Source organism: Xenopus tropicalis, chromosome 8 (assembly GCF_000004195.4).
Source record: "Xenopus tropicalis strain Nigerian chromosome 8, UCB_Xtro_10.0, whole genome shotgun sequence".
Taxonomy (NCBI): domain Eukaryota; kingdom Metazoa; phylum Chordata; class Amphibia; order Anura; family Pipidae; genus Xenopus; species Xenopus tropicalis.
In genome coordinates this window covers 130,214,452-130,241,479 of record NC_030684.2, presented here as the reverse complement: position 1 = coordinate 130,241,479, position 27,028 = coordinate 130,214,452, and the positions used below count along the sequence as shown (strand labels likewise).

Below are 27,028 nucleotides of genomic sequence, written 5' to 3'. Positions count from 1 at the left end.
ACCCGGCCCAAGGAAAGTCTTCCATAGGGCTCAATGGCACTCTGCAGCTCCAACCCGGCCCAAGGAAAGTCTCCCATAGGGCTCAATGACACTCTGCAGCTCCAACCCGGCCCAAGGAAAGCCTCCCATAGGGCTCAATGGCACTCTGCAGCTCCAACCCGGCCCAAGGAAAGCCTCCCATAGGGCTCAATGGCACTCTGCAGCTCCAACCCGGCCCAAGGAAAGCCTCCCATAGGGCTCAATGGCACTCTGCAGCTCCAACCCGGCCCAAGGAAAGCCTCCCATAGGGCTCAATTGCACTCTGCAGCTCCAACCCGGCTCAAGGAAAGTCTCCCATAGGGCTCAATGGCACTCTGCAGCTCCAACCCGGCCCAAGGAAAGTCTCCCATAGGGCTCAATGGCACTCTGCAGCTCCAACCCGGCCCAAGGAAAGTCTCCCATAGGGCTCAATGGCACTCTGCAGCTCCAACCCGGCCCAAGGAAAGTCTCCCATAGGGCTCAATGGCACTCTGCAGCTCCAACCCGGCCCAAGGAAAGTCTCCCATAGGGCTCAATGGCACTCTGCAGCTCCAACCCGGCCCAAGGAAAGCCCTCCCATAGGGCTTAATTTCACTCTGCAGCTCCAACCTGGCTCAAGGAAAGTCTCCCCAAGGGCTCAATGGCACTCTGCAGCTCCAACTGGCCCAAGGAAAGTCTCCCATAGGGCTCAATGGCACTCTGCAGCTCCAACCCGGCCCAAGGAAAGTCTCCCATAGGGCTCAATGGCACTGCAGCTCCAACCCGACACAAGGAAAGTCTCCCATAGGGCTCAATGGCACTGCAGCTCCAACCCGACACAAGGGATGCCTCCCATAGGGCTCAATGGCACTCTGCAGCTCCAACCCGGCCCAAGGAATGTCTCCCATAGGGCTCAATGGCACTCTGCAGCTCCAACCCGGCCCAAGGAAAGTCTCCCATAGGGCTCAATGGCACTCTGCAGCTCCAACCCGGCCCAAGGAAAGTCTCCCATAGGGCTCAATGGCACTGCAGCTCCAACCCGACACAAGGGATGCCTCCCATAGGGCTCAATGGCACTGCAGCTCCAACCCGACACAAGGGATGCCTCCCATAGGGCTCAATGGCACTCTGCAGCTCCAACCCGGCCCAAGGAAAGTCTCCCATAGGGCTCAATGGCACTCTGCAGCTCCAACCCGGCCCAAGGAAAGTCTCCCATAGGGCTCAATGGCACTGCAGCTCCAACCCGACACAAGGAAAGTCTCCCATAGGGCTCAATGGTACTCTGCAGCTCCAACTTGTTCAATGGATAGTCATGATACCGAAGCTTGAATGGATTCCGAAATGGTTGTAGTCTGCGAAAAATACAACTTTTTCTTAGAAGTTAATGAAAACCACAAAAAATTGTTGAATTTTAACTAAATTATTGTGGACATTTTGAAAAGTTCTATAACTTAGAAAAAATATGATTTTTTCTACAAAAAATAAATTGTGGTTAAATGAATGGGCCCCATATTGTTAGTGTTACAGATAATTATTTCGTATAAATAAAAAGTTAGAGCCGGGGCCTCTCTCTGTATCAGTGACTGATACGGTTGCATTTGTTACCCACACATTTCCTGAATGACTTATGCAATGAGGAAAAACACAACCGCTTTACATATGATTAAAGCTTGATTAAATAGCAGTAACTGAACTCTGTAACCACAACTTAACCTACTTTAGTGTTTATAGTGGCGCCGATATCATATTAACCTCAGATTCAGCTTTCCACTTGATGCTATCTAGGAAGGTTAGATAGGTTTATTTGCCACATTAGATATTCAGATTGTGTTTGTTATTATAGGGACACTGTCATGATTTCTAAATTACACTGTTTACATAGCAAATAATTCCCTCTGCCATTTAAAATGTTAATCTGGAACCCCAGCTGTAATATTGGTGTGTAGGCACTATCTGAGTCTGAGCTTTCAGCCAGCGCTACACATTAGAACTGCTTTCAGCTAACCTATTGTTTCTCCTACTCCCATGTAACTGGAGGAGTCCCAAGCCAGACTTGGATTTCTTACTATTGAGTGCTATTCTGATACCTACTGGGAGCTGCTATCTTGTTCCCTTCCCATTGGTCTGCTGATCGGCTGCTGGGGGTGAGGGGGGGGATATCACTCCAACTTGCAGCACAGCAGTAAAGTGTGCAATTTCCTGCAGGACTTTGGAAAATGAAGCAACACATTCCTTTCCACGGGTTTTGATTCATACAATGGGTCAAAATAACTTACCTCACTGTCCCTGTTCCTATTCTTCTGTCTCTCCTCTTCTATTTTCCTAACATTCTCAAAAATGGCTGAAATAGGGGTGCTTTCATTTTGTTCAGCTATTGGTTTCTCATCTTCATTTAAAATATCCGAATCAAAGATCGGATTGTCAAAATATGTATTTGATTATTGATCATCTATATAATCGAAGAATTTATGCTACAAAAAAAAGACAATTATACTGAATATAGTCATTGGGCTGAGGAGCTCAAGATCATATTCTAAGAAGAGCAACAAATAATAACAATTATTTGATATTAAACCCTATGATCAGTTGCATGCAATGCTAAATAAACAATAATCTGCCATTAGAAAAGTGTTAATAAATGGGCAAAATAAATTGGATTCTCCAGTTTGAGGTTTGAGAAATTGCCCACTAGCAGATTAGCAAACACAAAAGATAAAAGAAAAATAAAACAATACAAAAGATAAATAAAATGGAAATTGGACAAATGGAATAAAAATTAACCCTTAAATCCATCAACTGTCTAAGATGCTAAGCATAAAGTTAGAGAAATGAGTAAAACAGAGGAAATAAAATAAGGGAAAATCCATATTACATGAAAACATAGACAATTGTCATATTTTTGATTACAGGTCCCATACCTTTATTATATTAGCACCTGTCTCTAAGTTTACACTTTCCAACAAATTGTAAGGAAGCATCCCTCCACCATCTACCAACAATAGGATACGAAGAGCTGACTTACCCCCTCTTTCTTATAATTCTATTTTATTTCCTACACAAGTTACAGTGGTGTGAAAAACTATTTGCCCCCTTCCTGATTTCTTATTCTTTTGCATGTTTGTCACACAAAATGTTTCTGATCATCAAACACATTTAACTATTAGTCAAAGATAACACAAGTAAACACAAAATGCAGTTTTTAAATGAGGGTTTTTATTATTTAGGGAGAAAAAAAATCCAAACCTACATGGCCCTGTGTGAAAAAGTAATTGCCCCCTGAACCTAATAACTGGTTGGGCCACCCTTAGCAGCAATAACTGCAATCAAGCGTTTGCGATAACTTGCAACGAGTCTTTTACAGCGCTCTGGAGGAATTTTGGCCCACTCATCTTTGCAGAATTGTTGTAATTCAGCTTTATTTGAGGGTTTTCTAGCATGAACCGCCTTTTTAAGGTCATGCCACAACATCTCAGTAGGATTCAGGTCAGGACTTTGACTAGGCCACTCCAAAGTCTTCATTTTGTTTTTCTTCAGCCATTCAGAGGTGGATTTGCTGGTGTGTTTTGGGTCATTGTCCTGCTGCAGAACCCAAGATCGCTTCAGCTTGAGTTGACGAACAGATGGCCGGACATTCTCCTTCAGGATTTTTTGGTAGACAGTAGAATTCATGGTTCCATCTATCACAGCAAGCCTTCCAGGTCCTGAAGCAGCAAAACAACCCCAGACCATCACACTACCACCACCATATTTTACTGTTGGTATGATGTTCTTTTTCTGAAATGCTGTGTTACTTTTACGCCAGATGTAACGGGACACGCACCTTCCAAAAAGTTCAACTTTTGTCTCGTCGGTCCACAAGGTATTTTCCCAAAAGTCTTGGCAATCATTGAGATGTTTTTTAGCAAAATTGAGACGAGCCATAATGTTCTTTTTGCTTAAAAGTGGTTTGCGCCTTGGAAATCTGCCATGCAGGCCGTTTTTGCCCAGTCTCTTTCTTATGGTGGAGTCGTGAACACTGACCTTAATTGAGGCAAGTGAGGCCTGCAGTTCTTTAGATGTTGTCCTGGGGTCTTTTGTGGCCTCTCGGATGAGTTGTCTCTGCGCTCTTGGGGTAATTTTGGTCGGCCGGCCACTCCTGGGAAGGTTCACCACTGTTCCATGTTTTTGCCATTTGTGGATAATGGCTCTCACTGTGGTTCGCTGGAGTCCCAAAGCTTTAGAAATGGCTTTATAACCTTTACCAGACTGATAGATCTCAATTACTTTTGTTCTCATTTGTTCCTGAATTTCTTTGGATCTTGGCATGATGTCTAGCTTTTGAGGTGCTTTTGGTCTACTTCTCTGTGTCAGGTAGCTCCTATTTAAGTGATTTCTTGATTGAAACAGGTGTGGCAGTAATCAGGCCTGGGGGTGACTACAGAAATTGAACTCGGGTGTGATAAACCACAGTTAAGTTATTTTTTAACAAGGGGGGCAATCACTTTTTCACACAGGGCCATGTAGATTTGGAGTTTTTTTTCTCCCTTAATAACGTAACCTTCATTTAAAAACTGCATTTTGTGTTCAATTATGTTATCTTTGACTAATAGTTAACGGCTTTTGATGAGCAGAAACATTTAAGTGTGACAAACATGCAAAAGAATAAGAAATCAGAAAGGGGGCAAATAGTTTTTCACACCACTGTATATTCTGCTGTATCGTAATTTTTAAAAGTTTAGTGGTTTGTTTGTTCTGAATAAACCAGAGCTGTTTTTTTTTTTCATAAAAAATGACCAAACAAGAAACTGAAGAACATCTAGTTGTTTGCCAAGCTCACCAAATGAGCGGATCTTTGTTCATTTTCGCTTTCTAAGTGGGGCGCAATTAAACTGTGCTGGTCAGATTATTTGGCTTATGAGCCAATGTTTGGATCACATTGGCAATTTTAGATATTTCAACCATATCAATTAATGTCTGTTCAGGCTTGATCAAATATCAGTTGGGGAGGACAAAGCTCAGACAGACATTCTCAGGTAAAATTGGACATGTGTGACATGTTAAGGTCTAGTCGTTGGGCAAGTTACCAAATGTCACCAAAATCGTTGTCCAATTTGGCCTTCTAAAATGAGCCAAGCTAAATCTGGCTGATCAGATTATTTGCAAATATAAGTCAATGATTGGATCACGTTGGCACCCTTTCTGGTTTCTCCCTATGCAATCACTGTCCAATAGGATTTTCAAGGTAGATCAAACAACATCTGGCCAAGCTAGATCAGATATCAGTTGAGGTCAAGCTCTTTAGACAGAGACCTTCCAAGGTAAATCTGTTCATACATGCTAAGATCCACTCTTTTGAGAAGGTTCCCAAATGCAGTTTTCTGTTTAATTTAGCTATCTGTGTGTAGCCAAACCAAACTGGGTTGATAAGTTTGGAACATGCATCAGTGATTTGATCACAATGGGCATCCTTTCTGGATTCTCACAATTCAGTCCACGTTTGAAGGGATTTTCAAGCCTAATCAACTGATGTGTGGCCAAGCTCAAACAGATATTGGTTTATTTGTTCCATGACTGGGCCAGTATGATACCAATTAGTTGTGTAAAGTCACATTTTGAGTTCTTGAACAAGCATAATATCCAAGGCTATTGTGATACTAATATCTACAGTCAGTATTAGTGGTTGTATATATAGTTTATGTATGTAAGTGTATAGATTGGTAAGTATAGGGTGTGTGTGCTGGGTTTACTTGGAAGGGTTGAACTTGATGGACTCTGGTCTTTTTTCAGCCCTATGTAACTGAGTAACTAACTATGTAACATTAGCAGTGTAATGTAAGCAAGTAGGCCGTTTAGATAAAGGGTCTGTTTTATAGGGTTTCCACGTTTCTTCTGATGGAAAGCAGGGTGGTGACATCAGGGAGTGGGGCTAATTATGTAAATGCTCAGGTTTAAAAGGAGGAAATCTCAATTTTAAGCGCCAGTGGTCTTCAAGCTTTTAGTAAATAAACCCTAGTCCTTAGGTAGAACAAGGGCTTTTTTATTTTCTCCCAGTTTGATCTTCATGTAATTAATCACCATCCATCCATCATGTTGAGCAGTTGGAACCAACACATCTCACATGTGTAGCTAGCTTTAGAATCTGTATAAGAAGTCAGATCAACTATCTTCCAACCCTAATGGATATCAACTGGTCTCTCTCACAAGCATCAATGCTGGAGCAGTGATTTAGCTATTTTGAAGCTATTTTCCTGTACCCTGCATACCCTGTGGGGTTAAACAATTGTAATAAGAGAAAGGATGGGGATTGAATTGTGTGTTATATATTTTTAGTAAGTACATCAGAGATGCCCAGCAGCTGGAAGATTGCAGGGTGGACATCTTTGAATGATCTACTTTGCTATCTCAGTTGGAGATCTAAACTTACTCTATTGCCAGTGGTTCTTGGCAGAGAAATATAAAGATCTTTCAGTTTACAAGAACAGAAATAATGAATATACTGACCGGAGCCAATCAAGACAAGCAGGGGTAGAAAAAAGACTGGGAGTTTCTTAAAACCATTTCTCAGCAGTAGAGCCCAAGGCTGTGTGAGAGTGCTCAGACCAGGCAGGGAGGGTGAGTGGTGAGACAAGGCAGGGAGGGTGAGTGGTGGGACAGGAAATGGCTGTTATTGTGTTTAAAAGACGGTGATCTCCATACAGGTAGCATCTAAACAAACTAAGCACAGAAAGTGGTTTCATTTCTCAGCAGAGGAACGTAGAAGCGAAACCACGGACTGGCTAAAGTAGAACCCTAGTACTTCAAGAAGAGGGGCCTGTGTAGAAAACAGAAATAAATACTAAAAAACTTAATCACAGCAGCACATTTAGTTATGCATTACTCACATACTCACACTAGCAAACCTATACCCACACCCACCTTTAGGATGAAGACACATGGAGCTACTTAATAGCAGCTACTTTTTCAAAACACCAGAAAATACAACCCGGATTCCAAAAAAGTTGGGACACTAAACAAATTGTGAATAAAAACTGAATGCAATGATGTGGAGGTGCCAACCTCTAATATTTTATTCAGAATAGAACATAAATCACAGAACAAAAGTTTAAACTGAGAAAATGTACCATTTTAAGGGAAAAATATGTTGATTCAGAATTTCATGGTGTCAACAAATCCCAAAAAAGTTGGGACAAGGCCATTTTCACCACTGTGTGGCATCTCCCCTTCTTCTTACAACACTCAACAGACGTCTTGGGACCGAGGAGACCAGTTTCTCAAGTTTAGGAATAGGAATGCTCTCCCATTCTTGTCTAATACAGGCCTCTAACTGTTCAATCGTCTTGGGCCTTCTTTGTCGCACCTTCCTCTTTATGATGCGCCAAATGTTCTCTATAGGTGAAAGATCTGGGCTGCAGACTGATGTTGTGATTGTTGCAGAATGTGGTCTGGCATTATCTTGTTGAAAAATGCAGGGTCTTCCCTGAAAGAGATGATGTCTGGATGGGAGCATATGTTGTTCTAGAACCTGAATATATTTTTCTGCATTGATGCTGCCTTTCCAGACATGCAAGCTGCCCATGCCACACGCACTCATGCAACCCCATACCATCAGAGATGCAGGCTTCTGAACTGAACGTTGATAACAACTTGGGTTGTGCTTGTCCTCTTTGGTCCGGATGACATGGCGTCCCAGATTTCCAAAAAGAACTTCGAATCGTGACTCGTCTGACCACAGAACAGTCTTCCATTTTGCCACACTCCATTTTAAATGATCCCTGGCCCAATGAAAACGCCTGAGCTTGTGGATCTTGCTTAGAAATGGCTTCTTCTTTGCACTGTAGAGTTTCAGCTGGCAACGGCGGATGGCACGGTGGATTGTGTTCACTGACAATGGTTTCTGGAAGTATTCCTGAGCCCATTCTGTTATTTCCTTTACAGTAGCATTCCTGTTTGTGGTGCAGTGTCGTTTAAGGGCCCGGAGATCACAGCCACCCAGTATGGTTTTACGGCGTTGACCCTTACGCACAGAGATTGTTCCAGATTCTCTGAATCTTCGGATGACGTTATGCACAGTTGATGATGATAGATGCAAAATCTTTGCAATTTTTCGCTGGGTAACACCTTTCTGATATTGCTCCACTATCTTTCTGCGCAACATTGTGGGAATTGGTGATCCTCTACCCATCTTGGCTTCTGAGAGACACTGCCACTCTGAGAAGCTCTTTTTATACCCAATCATGTTGCCAATTGACCTAATTAGTGTTATTTGGTCTTCCAGCTCTTCGTAATGCTCAAATTTACTTTTTCCAGCCTCTTATTGCTACTTGTTCCAACTTTTTTGGGATTTGTTGACACCATGAAATTCTGAATCAACATATTTTTCCCTTAAAATGGTACATTTTCTCAGTTTAAACTTTTGTTCCGTGATTTATGTTCTATTCTGAATAAAATATTAGAAGTTGGCACCTCCACATCATTGCGTTCAGTTTTTATTCACAATTTGTTTAGTGTCCCAACTTTTTTGGAATCCGGTTTGTAAATTAATACTTAATTCTAATGAAGGAAGGGGCTCATTATATATATATATATATATATATATATATAATAGCACATGGGCTGGCATTTATTCTACCTAAGGAACCTGAGAGGGGGGCATCTTAGTAGACAAAATTTACTTGGAAGAGTAAATTTAGCTCTGAGACTTTTGCAGCAACATATGGTGGGAATTTAACATTTTATAAGCACTTTAAAGTCATTGAAAGACCCAGCAGACACACTCTTTGAACAACTTGCAAAGGCTCACAAAGATCATGTCATAATATTACACTGATATATAAAACACTCACATGCTCCACAAGCCATCAATGGCTTTACACAAGCAGACATGGGAAAGTCAACAGAATGCAGCCTTTACTGATAAAGAATGGGAGTCAATATCCAAAAAACTTTTCACAGATAATAGATCACAGAAAAAAAATTGTGTAATCATATCCCAGTGGTGCAGGACACACAGAAAATTGTCAAATATATTTAGGTTTTTTAGATAGTTGTTGGACATGTAGCCAACCAATTGGCACTCCAAGATATAACCATAGTGGGAGAGATACAACAATTATTCACATACCTGCTACGGAGAATTCAGCGCCTTTTTCTTACTACAACCAAACATAATGTCCAATGCACAATATAAGAAAACATGTCCTATCAACATTGTTACCATTGATACCAAGGCATCAATGCCTAAATAGTGGAAAACCAGCCTTATCCCTATGGCCAAGGAGTAAATATTAAAACTACAGGAACTACAGGGAACAACAAGAGAAATGTACCAAGAGTTATTCTATTAGATTGCCTTTTTTGAATCTCAGGTGTACAAACCTTTGACCAATCAGGCAAAAGGCATATCCCTCAGCCCCCCAAGAGGCTACTTTTAAACTATCAGGTCTTATTATTTCACTGTTTTCTTTGAATTATTATTAATAATTATTATTATTATTGTTGTTATGGGAGTGTTCCTGTATGTTCATTCCTATCCTATGCCAACTCTGCACAATGGTACTATCTTAAAAAAGCAAAAGTATTAATTATAAAAAAATGAAAAAAACATTAAAAAAATAGCAACATCTAGAAAAGAGAGTGAAGATTAAAGAGAAGTAAGAGCAGGAAGACAAACAGGAAAAAGAGAAAAAAATCAAACCAGACTACATCAATGCTTAATACTGATCTGACTATTTAGTCTAAGGTTACAATCTCATGTGAATGACTGGGGCAATATCTATCTTCTAATAAATATATTTGGTAATATAAATTAAACCTCCTAAACCGTTAATGAGTTATAACTTACTGATATGGTACATACATTCCAAATATGGGTAACTCACTAATAGATGACTAGAAGAGGCCAAAATACTGAGACAATGTTCCCCATTGGAAATGCAATAATAATTAAAACAATAACAAAATAATATAGGTACTAATAAAAATATTCATTTTATTGAAACAACCAAATGGTAAAATCCCCAAACCCTCCAAAATATTGATGAGCGAATCTGTCCTGTTTGGCTTCGCTGAAAAACTAGCAAAATGACAGTAAAATTAGCGAAACAGCGAAAAATCCACAAAACACGTTTGACGAGCGTTTTTGTCACATGTGCCTTTTTTTGCTGTGTTCATCCCTTTTTTCCGTGACCACACCCATTTCACCATGGCCACACCTATTTTGGCATAGCCGCACCCATTCTGGTGTGACACGCCCAATGTGATGAGACCATGTCCAATTTGATGTGCAACAAATTTTTATGCAACAAATTTTTCACGAAACTATTCGCCAATGCCGAAATGCGGAAATTTGCTGCAAATCCATACCTGGCAAAAAAAAAAATTGCTCATCACTAGAGATGTAGCGAACTGTTCGCCAGAGAACTAATTCGCACGAAAATCGGGTGTTCGCAATTTTGGGTTCGCCTTAGCTGGAGCCATATTTTGACCTCTCACCCCAGAGCCAGCAGATACATGGCAGCCAATCAGGCAGCTCTCCCTCCTGGACCACCCCGGACCACTCCCTTCCATATATAAACCGAAGCCCAGCAGCCATTTTACATTCTGCCTGTGTGTGCTTGATGAGTTAGCATAGGGAGAGAGCTGTGCAGGGGTTTGAGGGACAGTTTAGGTAGCTTTGCTGACTAGTAATCTACTTTCTACTGCTCTGTATGTAGCTGCTGTGGGCAGCTGTCCTTCTGATCTCATCTGCTGTAACCCAATAGTCCTTGTAAAAGCAGTTTATTACACAAGTTTAGAAATGTAGTGGGATTTCTGACCTTTACAGCACAAAACGCAACGCTGTGTCAACAACGTATTTTTCAGATAAATTTTTGCCCTTGATCCCCCTCCTGCATGCCACTGTCCAGGTCGTGGCACCCTTTAAACAACTTTAAAATCAGTTTTCTGGCCAGAAATGGCTTTTCTAGGTTTTAAAATTCGCCTTCTCATTGAAGTCTATGGGGTTCGCAAAGTTCGCAAAAGTTCGCACTTTTTGGCAGAAGTTCGCGAACGGGTTCGCGAACTTTTTTTGTGAGGTTCGCTACATCTCTACTCATCACTACTCAAAAACCAAGCCATAAATCTAAAATTCATATTTTAATGAATAGTCATTACATTATATATAATATATCTAATAATACATTTTGGGGCTGATTTACTAAAATTCATTGTTTCCTGGCCTTTAAAGTTGTATAAACTCGACATGGTATAAATTCGAATTAAACTCGATCATTGCTGTATTTATAAAATGTCACAATGATGCTTGAATTGTTCATACAAAAAATTTTGAGTTTACTTTAGAAAAATTTGAGTTTAAATGGATGTTCCTTCCATGAATCCTCTTTATTTTCCCCAAACAGGAATTGCTCCAGCAGCCATTTTAGGAGCATTGGCGCTCATTCTTGGAAAACACTAATGTGTTTAAGTTTCACTCTAAACTGGGTAAAATAGAAACCAATGAGGGGATTAACTTTTCCTTGAAACTGGGTGAAACAGAAAACAAAGAGGGGGTTAATTTGTCCTTGAAGGACAGGCTGTCACTGACTATTCTATTCCTCTACTATTCTAAGCCTCCATAGGACTCAATGGTACTCGACAGATCAAACGTGTTGAATTTTTACTTAACAAAAAAAGTTAACTTAAGGGGCACTATTGAGAGAACTGGAGGTATGCCTGCAGCTTGAGATTAACTCTTTACTAGCCTTTCCTACTCATTTAACAGGTATTATTAAAGGAAAAGGAACTTGAAATAACAATAAACCTCTAGCTTTGTCCCAGTGCTCAGTGCCAGGCAGCAGCTGCAAAGGCCAATAGAATATCATCATATTAGTGTGTTATTAGTGAAAATGTTATTAAAAATGTGTTTAATTCAATGGAGACAGGTATGATACAAAGGGTACAGTGAGTAGAAGTCATTGGTTAGACCACATCTTGAGTATGGGGCCAAGTTTTTGGTAACCAACTATAAAACAGCACAGTAGAATTAGTTTTTCCAAAAGCTGTGGTGTTACAGGTATAGGACCCATTATCCAGAATGCTCGGGACCAAGGGTATTCCGGATAAGGGGTCTTTCCGTAATTTGGATCTCCATACCTTAAGTCCGCTAAAAAATCAATAAAACATTAATTAAACCCAATAGGATTGTTTTGCATCCAATATTTATATCTTAGTTGGGATCAAGTACAGGTACTGTTTTATTATTACAGAGAAAAGGGAATCATTTAACCATGAAATAAACCCAATAGGGCTGTTCTGCCCCCAATAAGGGGTAATTATATCTTAGTTGGGATCAAGTACAGGTACTGTTTTATTATTACAGAGAAAAGGGAATCATTTAACCATTAAATAAACCCAATAGGACTGTTCTGCCCCCAATAAGGGGTAATTATATCTTAGTTGGGATCAAGTAAGGGTTCTGTTTTATTATTACAGAGAAAAGGGAATCATTTAACCATTAAATAAACCCAATAGGGCTGTTCTGCCCCAATAAGGGGTAATTATATCTTAGTTGGGATCAAGTACAAGGTACTATTTTATTATTACAGAGAAAAAGGAAATCAGTTTTAAAATTCTGAATTATTTGATTAAAATGGAGTCTATGGGAGACAGGCTTTCCGTAATTCGGAGCTTTCTGGATAACAGGTTTCCGGATAAGGGGTCCGATACCTGTACAACCCCAATTCCAAAAAAAAGTTGGATCACTGCATAAAATGTAAATACAAACAGAATGCAATGATTTGCAGATCATCCCATTTGCTTTTTATTTACATTTCACAGAAATAGGGATATAGTTGGGGGAAGCAGTTATCATCATTAGGTTGATATAATTACCATCTTTTTTACAATGAATAAACTAGTTTATTGGTTTTGCAATGGTGTTTTTAGTTATATCACATAAAGTACTGACATGGTTGTGGCTGGGGACACATATAAATTGATACACAGTCAAAAACACAATTCAAAGTTTTTCAAGAGTTTAGGTATAAGAGAGCGGTCTGGGTATATAATCCATGGATGTAAGGGTGTACTTATGATGTAGGTTGCATTTTTAGCCTGAGGAAGGGCTCTGCATCAAAACATTGTGGGTTTATTGTGTCTCAGTATACACAGGCACACGCTGCCTTTGTACCGTCTTTAGTAGTGTTGTTCTTATTTGCCTTGGTTTGACTCTCATCATTTCCTATGTCTGCCTAAAGTTATTCTTGGTGGTTGTTTGGATGTGCAGGAAAGCTGGCTCGTAGCTACCCCGGACTGGTGCGGGTTTGCCTAACATTCTGGCACCCCCTGGTGATTGTACCTTCCCTTCTACTTTTAGAAGGTTGGTAATCACAGTGTCCTGGGATGAATACCACCTGGCTCTGGACCTTTGTTTACTTTTATATAATCTAGTCTTTTTTTAATTTTCCATCTATCAATAGTTATATTATTAGACTTAGGTCTTTTTAAAAGGAAATCTTTATTAAATGATTTCTCAGTTGTATATACAGACAACAAATAACAGTTTGGCTTTTTCCCTGCTCTCATTAACCAATTGACCTCCCTCTGATACTAAGGGGCACATTTACTAATCCACGAACGTCCGAAAGTGTCCGAATGCGTTTTTTTCGTAATGATCTGTATGGTTGCGATTCTTTCGTATTTTGCGCGACTTCTTCGTCGCCTTTACGACTTTATCGTATATTTTTCGTGCCTTTTTCGTCGCCGTCGCAAAACATTTGGATTGGTTTTTCCGCAGTTTACTATAGCACAATCCGAAAAAATTGCGACGGTGACGAAATAATCTCGCAAAATACGATAAAGTCGCGACAGCACCAAAAAAGTCGCGACAAATACGCAACAATCGTGACGGCGACGAAAAAAATCGCAAAATTTTCGTTTCCAATCCATTTTTTCCCATTCAGGATTCGGATTCGGGGATTAGTAAGGGTCCTTTACTTTCTTTCTTCATTTTTAAATATTTACAAACACCAGTTTGGATTCATTTTTCTTCTCGTTACAATGCACTTTTCATTTTTTATATTTTAGCTAGTTGTTATTCAGTTTTAGTTCTTGTCACAATGATGAGAGCTGCTACTGACACGGAGAGCGCAGTGAGTATGGGCAGGTACATGTACAGCTTAATCTGGCAGCTTTTATCTGAAACACAAACACAGAAATCACAATCATCCACTAATCTAAGTTAACATTTATAGCATTTGTGTGATTCTCCCACATTTTTTTAAAAACATCTATTAACTATTTCCTTCCACATAGATATTTTTGAGATGCCCATTGATGATATAACATACAGAAGTGAATAGTAGCTTGTACCCACCAGCAATATCTTTTGTGAACCTGGGAGCAGGGCAGACTTTCTTAGTGGAAATAGAGGCATTTTTCTGATCAGCCGGGTTCTGTACCAAGCACAGATACTCCCCATCCCAGGATTCAGGCTGCAGTGACACACGGATTGTGGTACCATTGGGATAGGGCTGGTACCGGCCTTTGTGTCTGTACATCCAACTGTAGGACAGCGCTGATGGGTTTGTTGGGGCAGAACAATGAAGGGTGAAATTGCACCAGTCAGGGCTAATCTGCTCCACCTCCATCTTTATATCTGGGGTGGGAACTGGCTCTGTGTATAGAAAGATATACAGTTAGTTGTAAATGTAATTGAAACTAAAAGCACTATTTGTAGATACCTTTCTTCTTGATAGAAGAACCAGATCAGCTGTTTTGTAGCCAAGACTACACTTCCTACAATGCCTCACATGGCTTCTGATAGGCTAACAATGAGAAAATCTGCACTAGTGCAGGAGCCTATGGTAACCAATCAGATTTTTGCTTTTAATAAACCTGCAGCTGTGAGAAAGAATCTCATTACTGATTGGTTGCTACTGGTTGCTGCATGGATACAAATTTGCCCAATGTAAATAAATGAGTTTCATACTTGTTCTATGTAAAGCTGAACTTTGCTAAAGGTTTCTAAAGGTGCCCATACATCTTCAGATCCGCTCGCTTGGCGATGTCGCCAAGCAAGCGGATCTTCTCCCGATATCCCCACCTACGGGTGGGCGATATCGGGAGAATCCAGGGTAATTCGATTGTTTGGCCCTGGGGCCAAACAATTGAATTATAACGACGGGTATAGGCAAAGTCGGTCCCCGATCCGACTAGATTTTGTAACCTGCCCTATTGATATCTGGCCAATTTCAGGCCAGATATCGGTCAGGCAGGCCCGTCGGTAGTGCCCATACACGGGCAGATAAGCTGCTGAATCGATCTAAGGGACTGATATCGGCTGCTAGAATCGGCTCGTGTATGGGGACCTTAAGAGTCACAGAGCCCTTTCATACTGATGGAGGTCACTGTGACCATTGTTGCTGGGATTAACTGGTTTTATTTACTTGGCACACAAAAAAATATATCTAGCGATTCATTCTATGTTGTAATATCCAAAACTGCTCCTTTGGGCCAATGCTATTAAACAGATGCAACCAGCATCTTGGCACTCAAAGTAAGTACAGACAAGAGCCTGTAGACTGCAGCATATGGATGAATGGCATTTTGAGTTGTCCTATAATTATCATGTATCATTGTAACTCTTTTTTCCTTAAAAATGTTTATATTTAATAAAAATATATCTTAATAAACAAATATTTTGTATATATATTTTGGGGCATGTTTAAACATCAGTGTGAAAATAAACATTTGAACATTTCCAATGGTGGGCAGGCTATAATGGTTGGCTATCATTGATAGCAGTCTCCCATTAACCTGAAGGGAAACGCCACCCAAATACATTCATTTACATGATGAAGAAAATACATTTCTAATCAACTTTCAAATATGCATTAGTTAAGCATTCTTATTGGGTTTTAATGTATGTCTAATATATACATTTGTCATTTTGAGAAGTCATCTTTATGAGAAATGCAAGAATATACCTTTAAGGAGCGCAGGTTCTATTTCATTTACAACCACAAAAGCACAGTTTCTGTTGATTATAAGTGTGGGGCGACCGCTGTGTTTATTTAAATAGAAGCCAGTGATTCCCATTGACTGTTTTCCTATTATTTTGCTCAGCATGTTTGCTCTGTTTGCATAGTAAGTGCCCTGTGTTATACTTACCAAATACTGTGAGATTATAAGATATTTCATGTCTTCTGCGTTCAGTGTCATAAATGAGTGCAGTGTAGATCCCACTGTCATTCATTGTCAGATTTCTGATCATTAATGAGGTTCCCTCGTCAGAGTAATCCATACGGCTGCGGAACTCCTCCCTGGTGATACTAAACTTTTGGTTTGTGAATTCGGCCACTTTTACTCTGTGTCCATTGCATGGAAAATCCCAAGTTACTTCTCTAACTGGAACTGACAGACTGTATGGCAGCACGACAGAACCTTCTACATGGCCCCTCACTGGGACAGGCTTATTCCCTGTTACTGGTCACACAATAAAGTGAAGGAAATAATTAGCAGTTATATAGCACATTATTATGCTAGAGAAATCTTTCTCACTGTCAAAGTTCTTCTGTGCTGTAATTAATCTAATACGTCTTTTGTGCTATAGAGCAGCCTTGTAATATCTCTTTTAAAGGGACCTATTTACATTATGTTGATTGTCTGTAAATACTATATATTTTTGTCACCACAATAATAAAAATGAGGGTCCATATAATAAATGCCTGTGTGTGTACAAATACAGAAAGCTCCATCTCCTGGATTGTTTGTGTTTTCTTAAAAGCATATGCAGTGTAGAGTGTATATAACATATATAACAGTGCCAATGGGTTACTTATAGATGTTGGTTTAGTAATGGAGACATAAACCCATGGCCAGCTAATGTATACACCCACTCCCCAAACACTCAATCCAGTTCTAGTAACCAACTTTTTTAGTAAAACAGTAAAAAAAACAATATCGGGTTGTTTGTATTAGTCTTTTAAGTACCCAGACATAAAATACACCATGGGGTGATCCTGTATTTCTTTACACTGGACACAATAGTGGGTGTATAATATATTGTTATTGTGTGCAGAAATGGATGATCCATCATTCAGGAAACACAAGCGGTGTCAGAAGCCTCTAGATACAAAGGAGCCCTCTATAAAATAATTTCATTGAATAAAATTGAAAAGTAAGAGGCAGAAGGGGAGGTTGAGTTGGGTACTGGGGTATCCGTAAAAGTGAGTATTGGAAAAGGGGGTTAATAAACAGATGAGAGTAAGAAAGTATCTCCCTACTTGTGACATCCAGAGAACACAGACAGAGAGAAGATACCCCACTATGGTGTTAATAAGGGCCAACTGGAATCCCAAGAGAGATACAATACGAATTTATAAAACTAAAACACAGCACTATTTCCATCATTGTAATCATTTTCAATAATGTATTTAAATAAAATGAAACCCCAGCACTTACCACAGGACATTTCATAGACCAGTAACAGAATCAATATCAGCGCAGCAGGTTCCATTTTCCTTTTAGATAACTGAACTGCCAGACAGGAGACAGGAGTGAATGCAGAATACTGTTGCTCGTTCCTACATATAATTATTAAGTAAGGACATTATTCTTAAAGAATAATGAGCAAAGAAATGAAAGAATATTCTGTGTGCAAAACGAAAGACCATTCAGTTGATCGTTGGACATATGTGCAGAACCCCTACCCAGCAGAAACCTTGCGTGTGGCCTGACCATTTCCCTAAGAGCTGACGTGTTACACATTCTGTTCTGCGCTTTGGGTTTCTGCTGGTTTCCCCCAGTGGGTGCTGCTCTGGTACCGACGTGTTACCCACAGAGCCCCATGGTAGTTCTTCTCAGAAGTTATCCTCGTGAGTTGTAGAAAGCATCCAGAGCTGATCAGAATAAATCTGTGTATTTTATTTGAGGCAGACTAATGCAGAGATGTACAACATTTTATTACACACCCTAGGTGTGCCCCTTGAAATCAATGTGATAAATTCAAGTGAAAAAGAATTTCCGTAATAGTGTAAAATACCAATTGAAAAGCAGAAGCACTAAGAGTTAACAAACGTATTTTACACTCGGCCACACATCCGCCACAGTTGGTTACACAGCTTTATAACTAGGTGTGATTAACTGAACATGTTGTACCCTGACCATGTGTGAAGTATTTCAGTACTGCTTTTAAACATACCCTTAAAAATCATTATAGTTTTATTTGTTTAGAGTCAGAACATTCTGCAGCTCTATAGAGACATTATATATCATTCCCATCAGTCTCTGCACCAGGGGAGTTTATAATCTATATAATCTAAGGTGAATTTATAAAGTATTATTTATTGATATCCATGTGAATGACAGTGTAAGCTAATGGTTAACGAGGTACTTGTACTGTATAACCATAACCAACTTTACCCAGTGTGAGTGAGCCCTTGCATAGGTTGGAGGCCAAGGTGATGTGCAACTGTAACTCACAAAATGATGGACGCCTTAAACAGGAACTTATTTATTGAACAGATCAACATAGGAGTATTAACAGATAACAGAGCTGGTCTCTTGCATATCACAGATCAGGCTTATACTCACAGTACTTGGTTACATTGACTCCATCCCCGCAGGACAACAATGGGTTACTCCCAGCTTTCAGGTTATACTTCTCCCCAGTGGAACCCAGTCAATTCCCTATCCAACCCTAGGTCTGTACACTAGTAACCCCACTCTGGGCAACAGTACACCTGGGATAATAATCCCTCTCTGATCCTTGTCGGAGCGAGAGCTGCTCACTATCTAGCCCTAACAATCTGTCAAACCTAGTGTGACCTATAACAGAACTTGCCTAATCTGTCTGGGCCTACCTTGCACCCAGGTTCCACTCTCTCTATACACCTGCCTGCTCAGGCAGCAAAATGGCTTCCTTCCACATGGCTGCTAAGCCTTTTATATTATAACACAGTGCCACCTTATGGCCAATCTGTAGAACGGCAAAGGTCAAGCAATGACTCAGGAAAAGGGACTCACTTCCTATAATATTGAGGACCCCCTATAGCTGTCTAAATAACTAGGGATCTGCCAGTGAGAAAGGGGCATCATTTTCCAGCTTTACATTTGCAAAATATATATATTAAAACATAGCATTTAAATGCCAACTGCCAGTGCTGTAATTGCCATTGTGGTTTCCATTGTCTTTCTCATCAGTTACAGAAATATGAAGAATCTCTGTTAGTTCTGTTCTTCCCCTTGAGTTCTTGTCGCAATGATGACAGCTGATACTATCAAGGAAAGAGCAGTGAGTATGGGCAGGTACATGTACAGTCTCATCCGATGCCTTTTATCTGAAAAACAAACATTACAGTTATTCACTAAACCTACTGTAAAAAGAAAGATTAAAATGGGGTGGAAAGGGTTAGTTTAGTTCTTAAGGTATGTAACGCTTTTCTGACCCTTTATGAACAAACCCAGGCTAGTAGTAAAATAGAGAGCATGGGTTACATTGCAACACTTGATACAAAGGGGTGAGCCTCCGCTATATGGGAGAATTTGTATGGAGCGAGGGTGTAGTTAAACTACAACTAGCTGAGGCGTGTTGTGCAGATAGTAAATGATGGACGCCAGAGGATTCTTGCTGATCAACTATAGTACAAGTTTATTGAAAAGGCACAACTCAATAGTGCAGCAGGATATATACTCACAGACACAGCAGTATAGGACTTGTGATCACCGTGGAAGATACAAAGGTGACACTTAGGCACAGAATACCCCACTTGGAGGATGCACAGAGGATTAGTTGACACCCGAGATATAGACCTTTCAGAAGAGAGTGTTCTGGCCGACTGTGGTCCAGGGGAGAGCTCCTAACACTGGTACCTGGCGTCTAATAAAACCGGTCCCTAAAGAATGACTACAGAGCCGGGGTAGGCTAAACCCTTTTACAACTCCTGGTTGGGGCTATTAACTGCCCTAGCTAAATAAGCTGACTGTTCTCACCACTTCTAGAGAGTGCTATTATATAAGCTGACTGTGCTGGCTTGTTCTCATTCACGGGGCCCTGTCCCCGATTTACAAGTGGCTGGTTCTCTTTACTGGGGCCTAATTGCCTCAGGCTCAATGACGTGAAGCCTTGGGACAACAGCAGCCAAAGAGGAAGACACTTCCTTGTGCAAGACACTATATAGTCTGCCAAGGGGAGTGGTCAACCTGGGCTAAACCTATAGGGGGTAGCCTAATAACTGTAACCTGAGTGTAGAGGGCTCTGCCCTATAACAGTACAGATAAGATTAGATTAAGGGATAACACCATAGGGAGCTTAACCCTATGGGTCCCTACATTCACCCGGGGGAAAAATCCATTCCGACCCGGCAATGGTAAATAGAAAAATAAATACACTTTCAAGCAATAAACAGTAGGGCATTGAATTAGTGCAAAAATGCAGTACCCTTACATCCGTTTCTGATACCCTCTCCTGAGGAGTATCTGGTACATTGGATAGCTGCAAAGAAAAAGTCAGGCACATACAGCAACTTTTACTGAATTAACTACACTTTGAGTGTCCTGTAGAATCACTCAGGTGCACACATGGGAAATACTCCTGTTGTACAGGTTCCCAGGCACATTCTTAGCTGTAAAAGATTTTGGTAAACAAAATATTAACTGTTTCGTTACTAGTTACATTTCTGTAAACCATATACAATACATGAGTGTCACTATGGATCACTCAGGCGCTTTACTTATAGATCCATGAAATACCATCTGACTCTGCAACAGAGGTATAACAGGCACAATACTTAGAGAATCTTGAGTCACCTTCCTGACCACTAACAGGGGTGCTCAGGCACACACTTAAAGAGTCCTTGATATACCCCCTGTAACCTGCAACAGGGATATAACAGGTACACTTACACATGAGAACGATCCTGCCTTCATTCAGGTGTCCCAGGTACATTGCTTGGCTGTAAAGAATGGGTTATTTGGGCACAATTTAACTGTGACACATTCCCACCCATCAACTTTATTAAGTCCAGGCCTTCCACCCTAACCCAGTGTTCATGAATCTCCCGACATGCACTCCGTAGGTGTGGATTAGGCAATGGTTTCTACCCTTGGTGAGGTAGGTTGAAGTAGAAGTTGTAGTGGGATGGGGCGCAGCAGTCTTTTTTTGTTCACCCAACTATTTATAAGTCAAACTTTACAGTCTCTCCTTGAGAGTTCCAAACTTAGACAACAAAACAAGTCCATCACTGTGGACAAAACTGAAGGGTGGGGTCACACTCTATGGCGGCAAAAATGGCAGTCTCTTTAGAGGTGTGCCCAAAATGGTGGGTATTTGCCCTTAACTTTTCAGGGGCTTACCCACCTCCCACCCGGGGGAAAATCCCATCTGGGATGAGGATCCAGACCGGCATGGGGTTTTCCTACCTAATGGAGGTTCCTGTCGTACTTCTCCTTGGTCACTTTATAGGACACATAATAGGCAGGATGTGGCTTGTCCGTCTTCCCTCCTGAAGGAAGATTTGACAACAAAGCGAAGGTTCTGTCTTCCTGAAACTTCCCGCACGATTGGACACCGTGTTTTAGTATGGTTCATCCGAACCACCACTCTCGGGCAATGTTGGATAGGTACTCAGCATCTTGGGTTCTCCGTTTTGCATTCTGGTGCAGGAGGCCTCCAGGAATCAGGCCCTCCCGACGGATAAGTTCCCCATACAGCCATTCATCAACATGGGCTTCCACCTCATCGTAAACCCACTCCGGGGCATATGGCATATAAAAGCCCCACTGCTGGAATACTTTTTCGTTTAACAGTCTCTGCACTCTAGATACAGAGCGAAATTTTTCTGAGTCTGCCCTTCCTGGCGCAACCCAACAAGAGGTGTCTTTGTTTACAGCATGGGGAGGTGGCTGTACAACTGGCCAACCTGGCGGATCATTAGACAATAATTCAGACTCCTTTGGAGATTCCGATCCTCTCTGCCCTTCTGGTAGAAAACGTCTAGGCAGTGGCCCAAAGGTCATATGGGCCCAGTCAGGTCGATGGCCCCGTCTTTGAGATGTACCACTCAGGAAGACTGCACTCCCTGAGGAATGAGATGACACCACACTCTCCTTCTCAGGTGTGAGGGATTTTGATTTACCTCTACCCACACCTAGTAGCAGCAATCGCAGGTTTTCCTCTGCTCTGGATACACCTGCGTGATCTGGAGGAGTTAGGCTCTTAGCAGAAACAACAGGTTCCTGAGGATATATGGCTTGCGAGGCAGTCACTGAAACCGAATCCAGCCTTTCCTCCTCTGAGCTATCAGACTTTGTATCAATGTCCTGTTCACCCTTGATAGGAAAACTTACAGCTTCAGTATGCAGAATATCAGTAGGAGCAGGGGTAGCAGGCCTGTGTATATCGAGTCCCTCCGCGCCACCTTGGACGAACGGTCCCGGCGCACTCTGTAGGGGTTTCGTAGGAAAAGAGCGCCAAAGTTTCAGGGGCGGTGATTGACAGCCCCGCTGACCAATGGGATTACACGGGGGGGAATCCTCAAGCCCGAACCCACGGCCAATTAGCACTCTGCAATTACGATCAGGACTGCTGGCGCCTTTTGCCTATCGCGTCCGGCAGTGCCTGTCAGCAAAATTTAAAGCAACACACACACTTTTACTCAGCCCCTCAGGTAATGGCTCCGAAAATTTCAAAATGGATTGAACCCTTCGGGCCCCACGTTGGGCGCCAAAAATGTAACGCTTTTCTGACCCTTTATGAACAAACCCAGGCTAGTAGTGAAATAGAGAGCATGGGTTACATTGCGACACTTAATACAAAGGGGTGAGCCTCCGGTATATGGAAGAATTTGTATGGAGCGAGGGTGTAGTTGAACTACAACTAGCTGAGGCGTGTTGTGCAGATAGTAAATGATGGACGCCAGAGGATTCTTGCTGATTAACTATAGTACAAGTTTATTGAAAAGGCACAACTCAATAGTGCAGCAGGATATATACTCACAGACACAGCAGTATAGGACTTGTGATCACCGTGGAAGATACAAAGGTGACACTTAGGCACAGAATACCCCACTTGGAGGATGCACAGAGGATTAGTTGACACCCGAGATATAGACCTTTCAGAAGGGAGTGTTCCGGCCGACTGTGGTCCAGGGGAGAGCTCCTAACACTGGTACCTGGCGTCTAATAAAACCGGTCCCTAAAGAACGACTACAGAGCCGGGGTTGACTAAACCCTTTTACAACTCCTGGTTGGGGCTATTAACTGCCCTTGCTAAATAAGCTGACTGTTCTCACCATTTCTAGAGAGTGCTATTATATAAGCTGACTGTGCTGGCTTGTTCTCATTCACGGGGCCCTGTCCCCGACTTACAAGTGGCTGGTTCTCTTTACTGGGGCCTAATTGCCTCAGGCTCAATGACGTGAAGCCTTGGGACAACAGCAGCCAAAGAGGAAGACACTCCCTTGTGCAAGACACTATGTAGTCTGCCAAGGGGAGTGGTCAACCTGGGCTAAACCTATAGGGGGTAGCCTAATAACTGTAACCTGAGTGTAGAGGGCTCTGCCCTATAACAGTACAGATAAGATTAGATTAAGGGGTAACACCATAGGGAGCTTAACCCTATGGGTCCCTACAGGTAATTTCTAGTTTTCGGATGAAAACCTCCATTTGTGTTTGGAGTGCGCTCCCATCGTGACTGTTGGATTGCTGGATTTCCTTTTGCTACGGGTCTGGGGCGCTGCACTCAGACCATTGGATCAGTGGCCATGAAAAACTTTGAATTATATAATTTAAAAAAAAGGTAGTCGTAAGAAAAAATCCCCCCGAGCGAGTCTGGAGTAAGGGCTTATTAAGACTGGCTTTTTTAAATTTGGTTTAATTAATTAAGTGGCTTAGAGCAGAATTAGAATAACTGTAGTTGGTTGAATTTCTAGTTTTTACCTATCAGGCTTTATCTAGTAGCCAAAAGTTATCAGTTGTAGTTACAAAAAGGGGCCATTAGAGGGAGCAAAGGAGTATAAATTGTTTAGAAAATACCCATAGTATAGAAGGGTATAAGGCACAGGAAATAGAGAATGCATCATGGGGAAAAAGGTTCACATAGTTCACATAATTAAGGGGGAATTACTGCCTAAACATTTTGACATAGTCGGCAGAATAAAAACAACTGGCTGCTGGTAACCATGTTGAAGACCACAGGTAGATTACCAAAGTGAATTGTGCGTATTTGACATTGTTCTTGGGAGGAGGTGGATGCCCAGTAACATAGGAAAGCAGTTCAGGGAGCATGTCTGGAATTTATAGTGAGAGGAGTGAACAGGGCTCATAAAAAGAGCATGATGAGCTGAATGCTACAGAATCAGCATTCTACCAGTGTTTGGAGTAGCACCCAGTGCTTGATGCAGGTATGCAATATTTCTGGACTGGTGCCTTTGATTAAAAAATCATTGACTACAGCCTTATTAACATGGTGCCTGTCTGTGGCGGGTACAATGTTAAAATTGGATGGGTCTTGAAAGACACCCATGCAAGTAGCACAAAGTGTGGTCAGTTATACTACTGGGGCCCATTCTCCAACTGAGAAGGCCATGTTCCCACTACAAAGTCCTGAGAACAATACATTGAGCGAATAAAACTGCTACTTAAATCCAGCTCAATGACTCTAGGTAAATTGAGGCTAAAATTCAGCTATTGGGCCAAGACCCACTTCTCCAACCCAAGCTCTGTGTTAGCAACTCTGGCAGCCCTGGCCCTGTGTCTGTACATCCAACTGTAGGACAGCGCTGATGGGTTTGTTGGGGCAGAACAATGAAGGGTGAAATTGCACCAGTCAGGGCTAATCTGCTCCATCTCCATCTTTATATAGGGCTGCTTCCTTTTTGGCAATGATAAAAAGCAGCCCGCCCTATCTAGTATTCAACTTTATAAAGTGGCAACTCTATATAATGATGGGCATGGTGCAGATTGCATCTTCTTTTCAGCAATTCCCTCATTGTTTTATGCTTAAGGTGTAGTTGGTATCCTTTCAGGTCCGGACTGGGGTTAATAATAGCCCTTTCCAAATAGCACAAAATACCGACGTCTCTCTAAATACTGTGCACCAGGTGGAACAGAGTGGAAAGGCCAAGGTGTGCTGGTGAGTGTGGATTGGCATTAATAATAGCCCTTAGCATTTCAAGTACACAGACACAAACAGCCCACCACCATCCCAATAAATAGCTTGTTAAAGGAAAAAGAAAGTCAAAGTCACTTGGGGGTGCCAAAATGTTAGACACCCCCAAGTGACTTTGACCACCTACCTTTTACCCCGGGCTGGTGCCCCTGTGAGGAGGGAACAGCACCAGCCCGGGGTAGCTGCCGGCGCTTCCTTCCTTCTGTTTCGCTGCGCGCGCATGCGCAGTAGAGTGAAAAGCCGAACTTAAACATTAAAGTCGGCTTTTCACTCTACTGCGCATGCGCCCACCGCTGGCATTCCGGAAAAGGAAGCCAGAACACGGAAACGATCCGCTCCAGGTGCCCCGGGCTGGTGCTGTTTTCTCCCAACAGGGGCACCAGCCCGGGGTACGAGGTAAGCGGTTAAAGTCACTTGGGGGTGCCTAACATTTTGGCACCCCCAAGTGACTTTACCTTTCGTTTCCCTTTAAGCTTTTCAGTATACCTCAACAGAGCAGAGACATGTTATCTGTGAGTTATTTATTACCACCATGTAAAATTATAACAATACAGGTGTCATTATATGAACACTTACCATACACAGTGAGAGTAAATGACAGATCTACTGTTTGTGCTGTGCCTTGCAGTACAATGGCTGCTGTGTAACTCCCGGTATCCTCACTCCTCAGTTCCCTGATCCATAACCTTGTGCCGCTGTTATCAGCATCCAGTCGCTGGGAGAACTGACTGTGCCGGATACTCAGCCGCTGGTTCCTGTAATCTGCCAGTCTGTATCTTGTTCCATTGCTTATATAATGCCATGTTACCTCTTCTACTGGCTGTGCCAAGTGCTCAGTGGGTGCCAGACTGACAGACTGGGTTATTAGCCCATACACCCGGATTGGGCCAACTTGCGCTGTAGAGGAAATACATATATAAAGCAATATTTGTGCCTGTGTTGTATACTTTGTGCAAATGGGTCTATATAGGATATAGGAAATATTGAATAATATATTACAGTCTGACTTCTGACTATAGTACTGACCTGTAACAGTGAGGAGGGCAGAGGAGAGAAGGCAGAGCAGCAGCTTCTTACTGACACTGACCGACATGTTCCTCTATATACAGTTATAATGTGACAGTGACAGGCAGGACAGAGGCTGCAGGAAATGACTATGAATAGTGTGAATATGACAAGAGTATCTGACGGACAGTATGCTGGGTTTTCTCATGATTAACAAAGGAACTTTTCACCCGCAAAAAAGAAAAAACCCACAGAACTCTCCTAACTCTAAACAGGGAAATAACACATCTGTAGGCATAGTCATATATACAACTGCTGTCAAGCCTTATATACAGTATACACACACACCTACAGAACTAGCAAAACATGCACAGGTAATATTAGAAAATATAGCAAAATAACAGCATTAACTGAGCGTTGTCTGTAGAACCCACAGCCTCTCCGCAGATACCAATATTTAAAGTTATGAATATCTCTCATAACAACTTTGTATATCATTTTATTGCATTTGTAAACAAGATATACATGTTTCTATACAGCTAACTAGGGTGGGGTTTAACATAAACATGTGTGACTTGTTCCATAGAAAAACCTTGCCATCAGTTTGCCCAATTGAATTTCAAAGCTTAAGTCTATCAAAAATATCAGTATTATGATTGAAAATAATGTTTCTATTTAAATACACTTTATTATACATCTCCATGCATGGACTGTATAGAAAATTATGTAACCAATTTTGAAAAGGTTTATTTTTCATGGTAATTGGATGGTATATGTATTTTACATATCTTTTTATTTTTTCTGCCTGTGCATCATCTATCCTGGTTACAGACAGGGTAATGATCTGGGAGGCAGAAAAAAAGCCTTAGGCTTGCTAGGAGCCCCAGAGGCATCTGGGTAAGA

At 41.5% G+C, this 27,028-nt stretch overlaps 1 protein-coding gene across 1 annotated transcript; it reads right to left on the bottom strand.

The window, feature by feature from the left end:
- Positions 1-14,044: 14,044 nt before the first annotated feature.
- Positions 14,045-26,213, bottom strand: LOC116406851 (T-lymphocyte surface antigen Ly-9-like). Its single transcript, XM_031891816.1, has 4 exons — positions 26,147-26,213; positions 25,697-26,017; positions 14,327-14,626; positions 14,045-14,148 (listed from the first exon to the last, which is right to left on the bottom strand). The coding sequence occupies exons 1-4, from the start codon at positions 26,211-26,213 to the stop codon at positions 14,045-14,047; spliced, it is 792 nt and encodes a 263-aa protein (XP_031747676.1).
- Positions 26,214-27,028: the final 815 nt, after the last annotated feature.

Excerpts from the sequence above, each read along its gene's own strand:
- LOC116406851 (XM_031891816.1), bottom strand. The coding sequence starts at position 26,213 with ATGTCGGTCAGTGTCAGTAAGAAGCTGCTGCTCTGCCTTCTCTCCTCT. Across the intron at positions 26,018-26,146 it reads TGCCCTCCTCACTGTTACAG|CGCAAGTTGGCCCAATCCGG; the intron begins GTCAGTACTATA and ends TTTCCTCTACAG. Across the intron at positions 14,149-14,326 it reads GTTCACAAAAGATATTGCTG|ATAAAAGCTGCCAGATTAAG; the intron begins GTGGGTACAAGC and ends TTTGTGTTTCAG.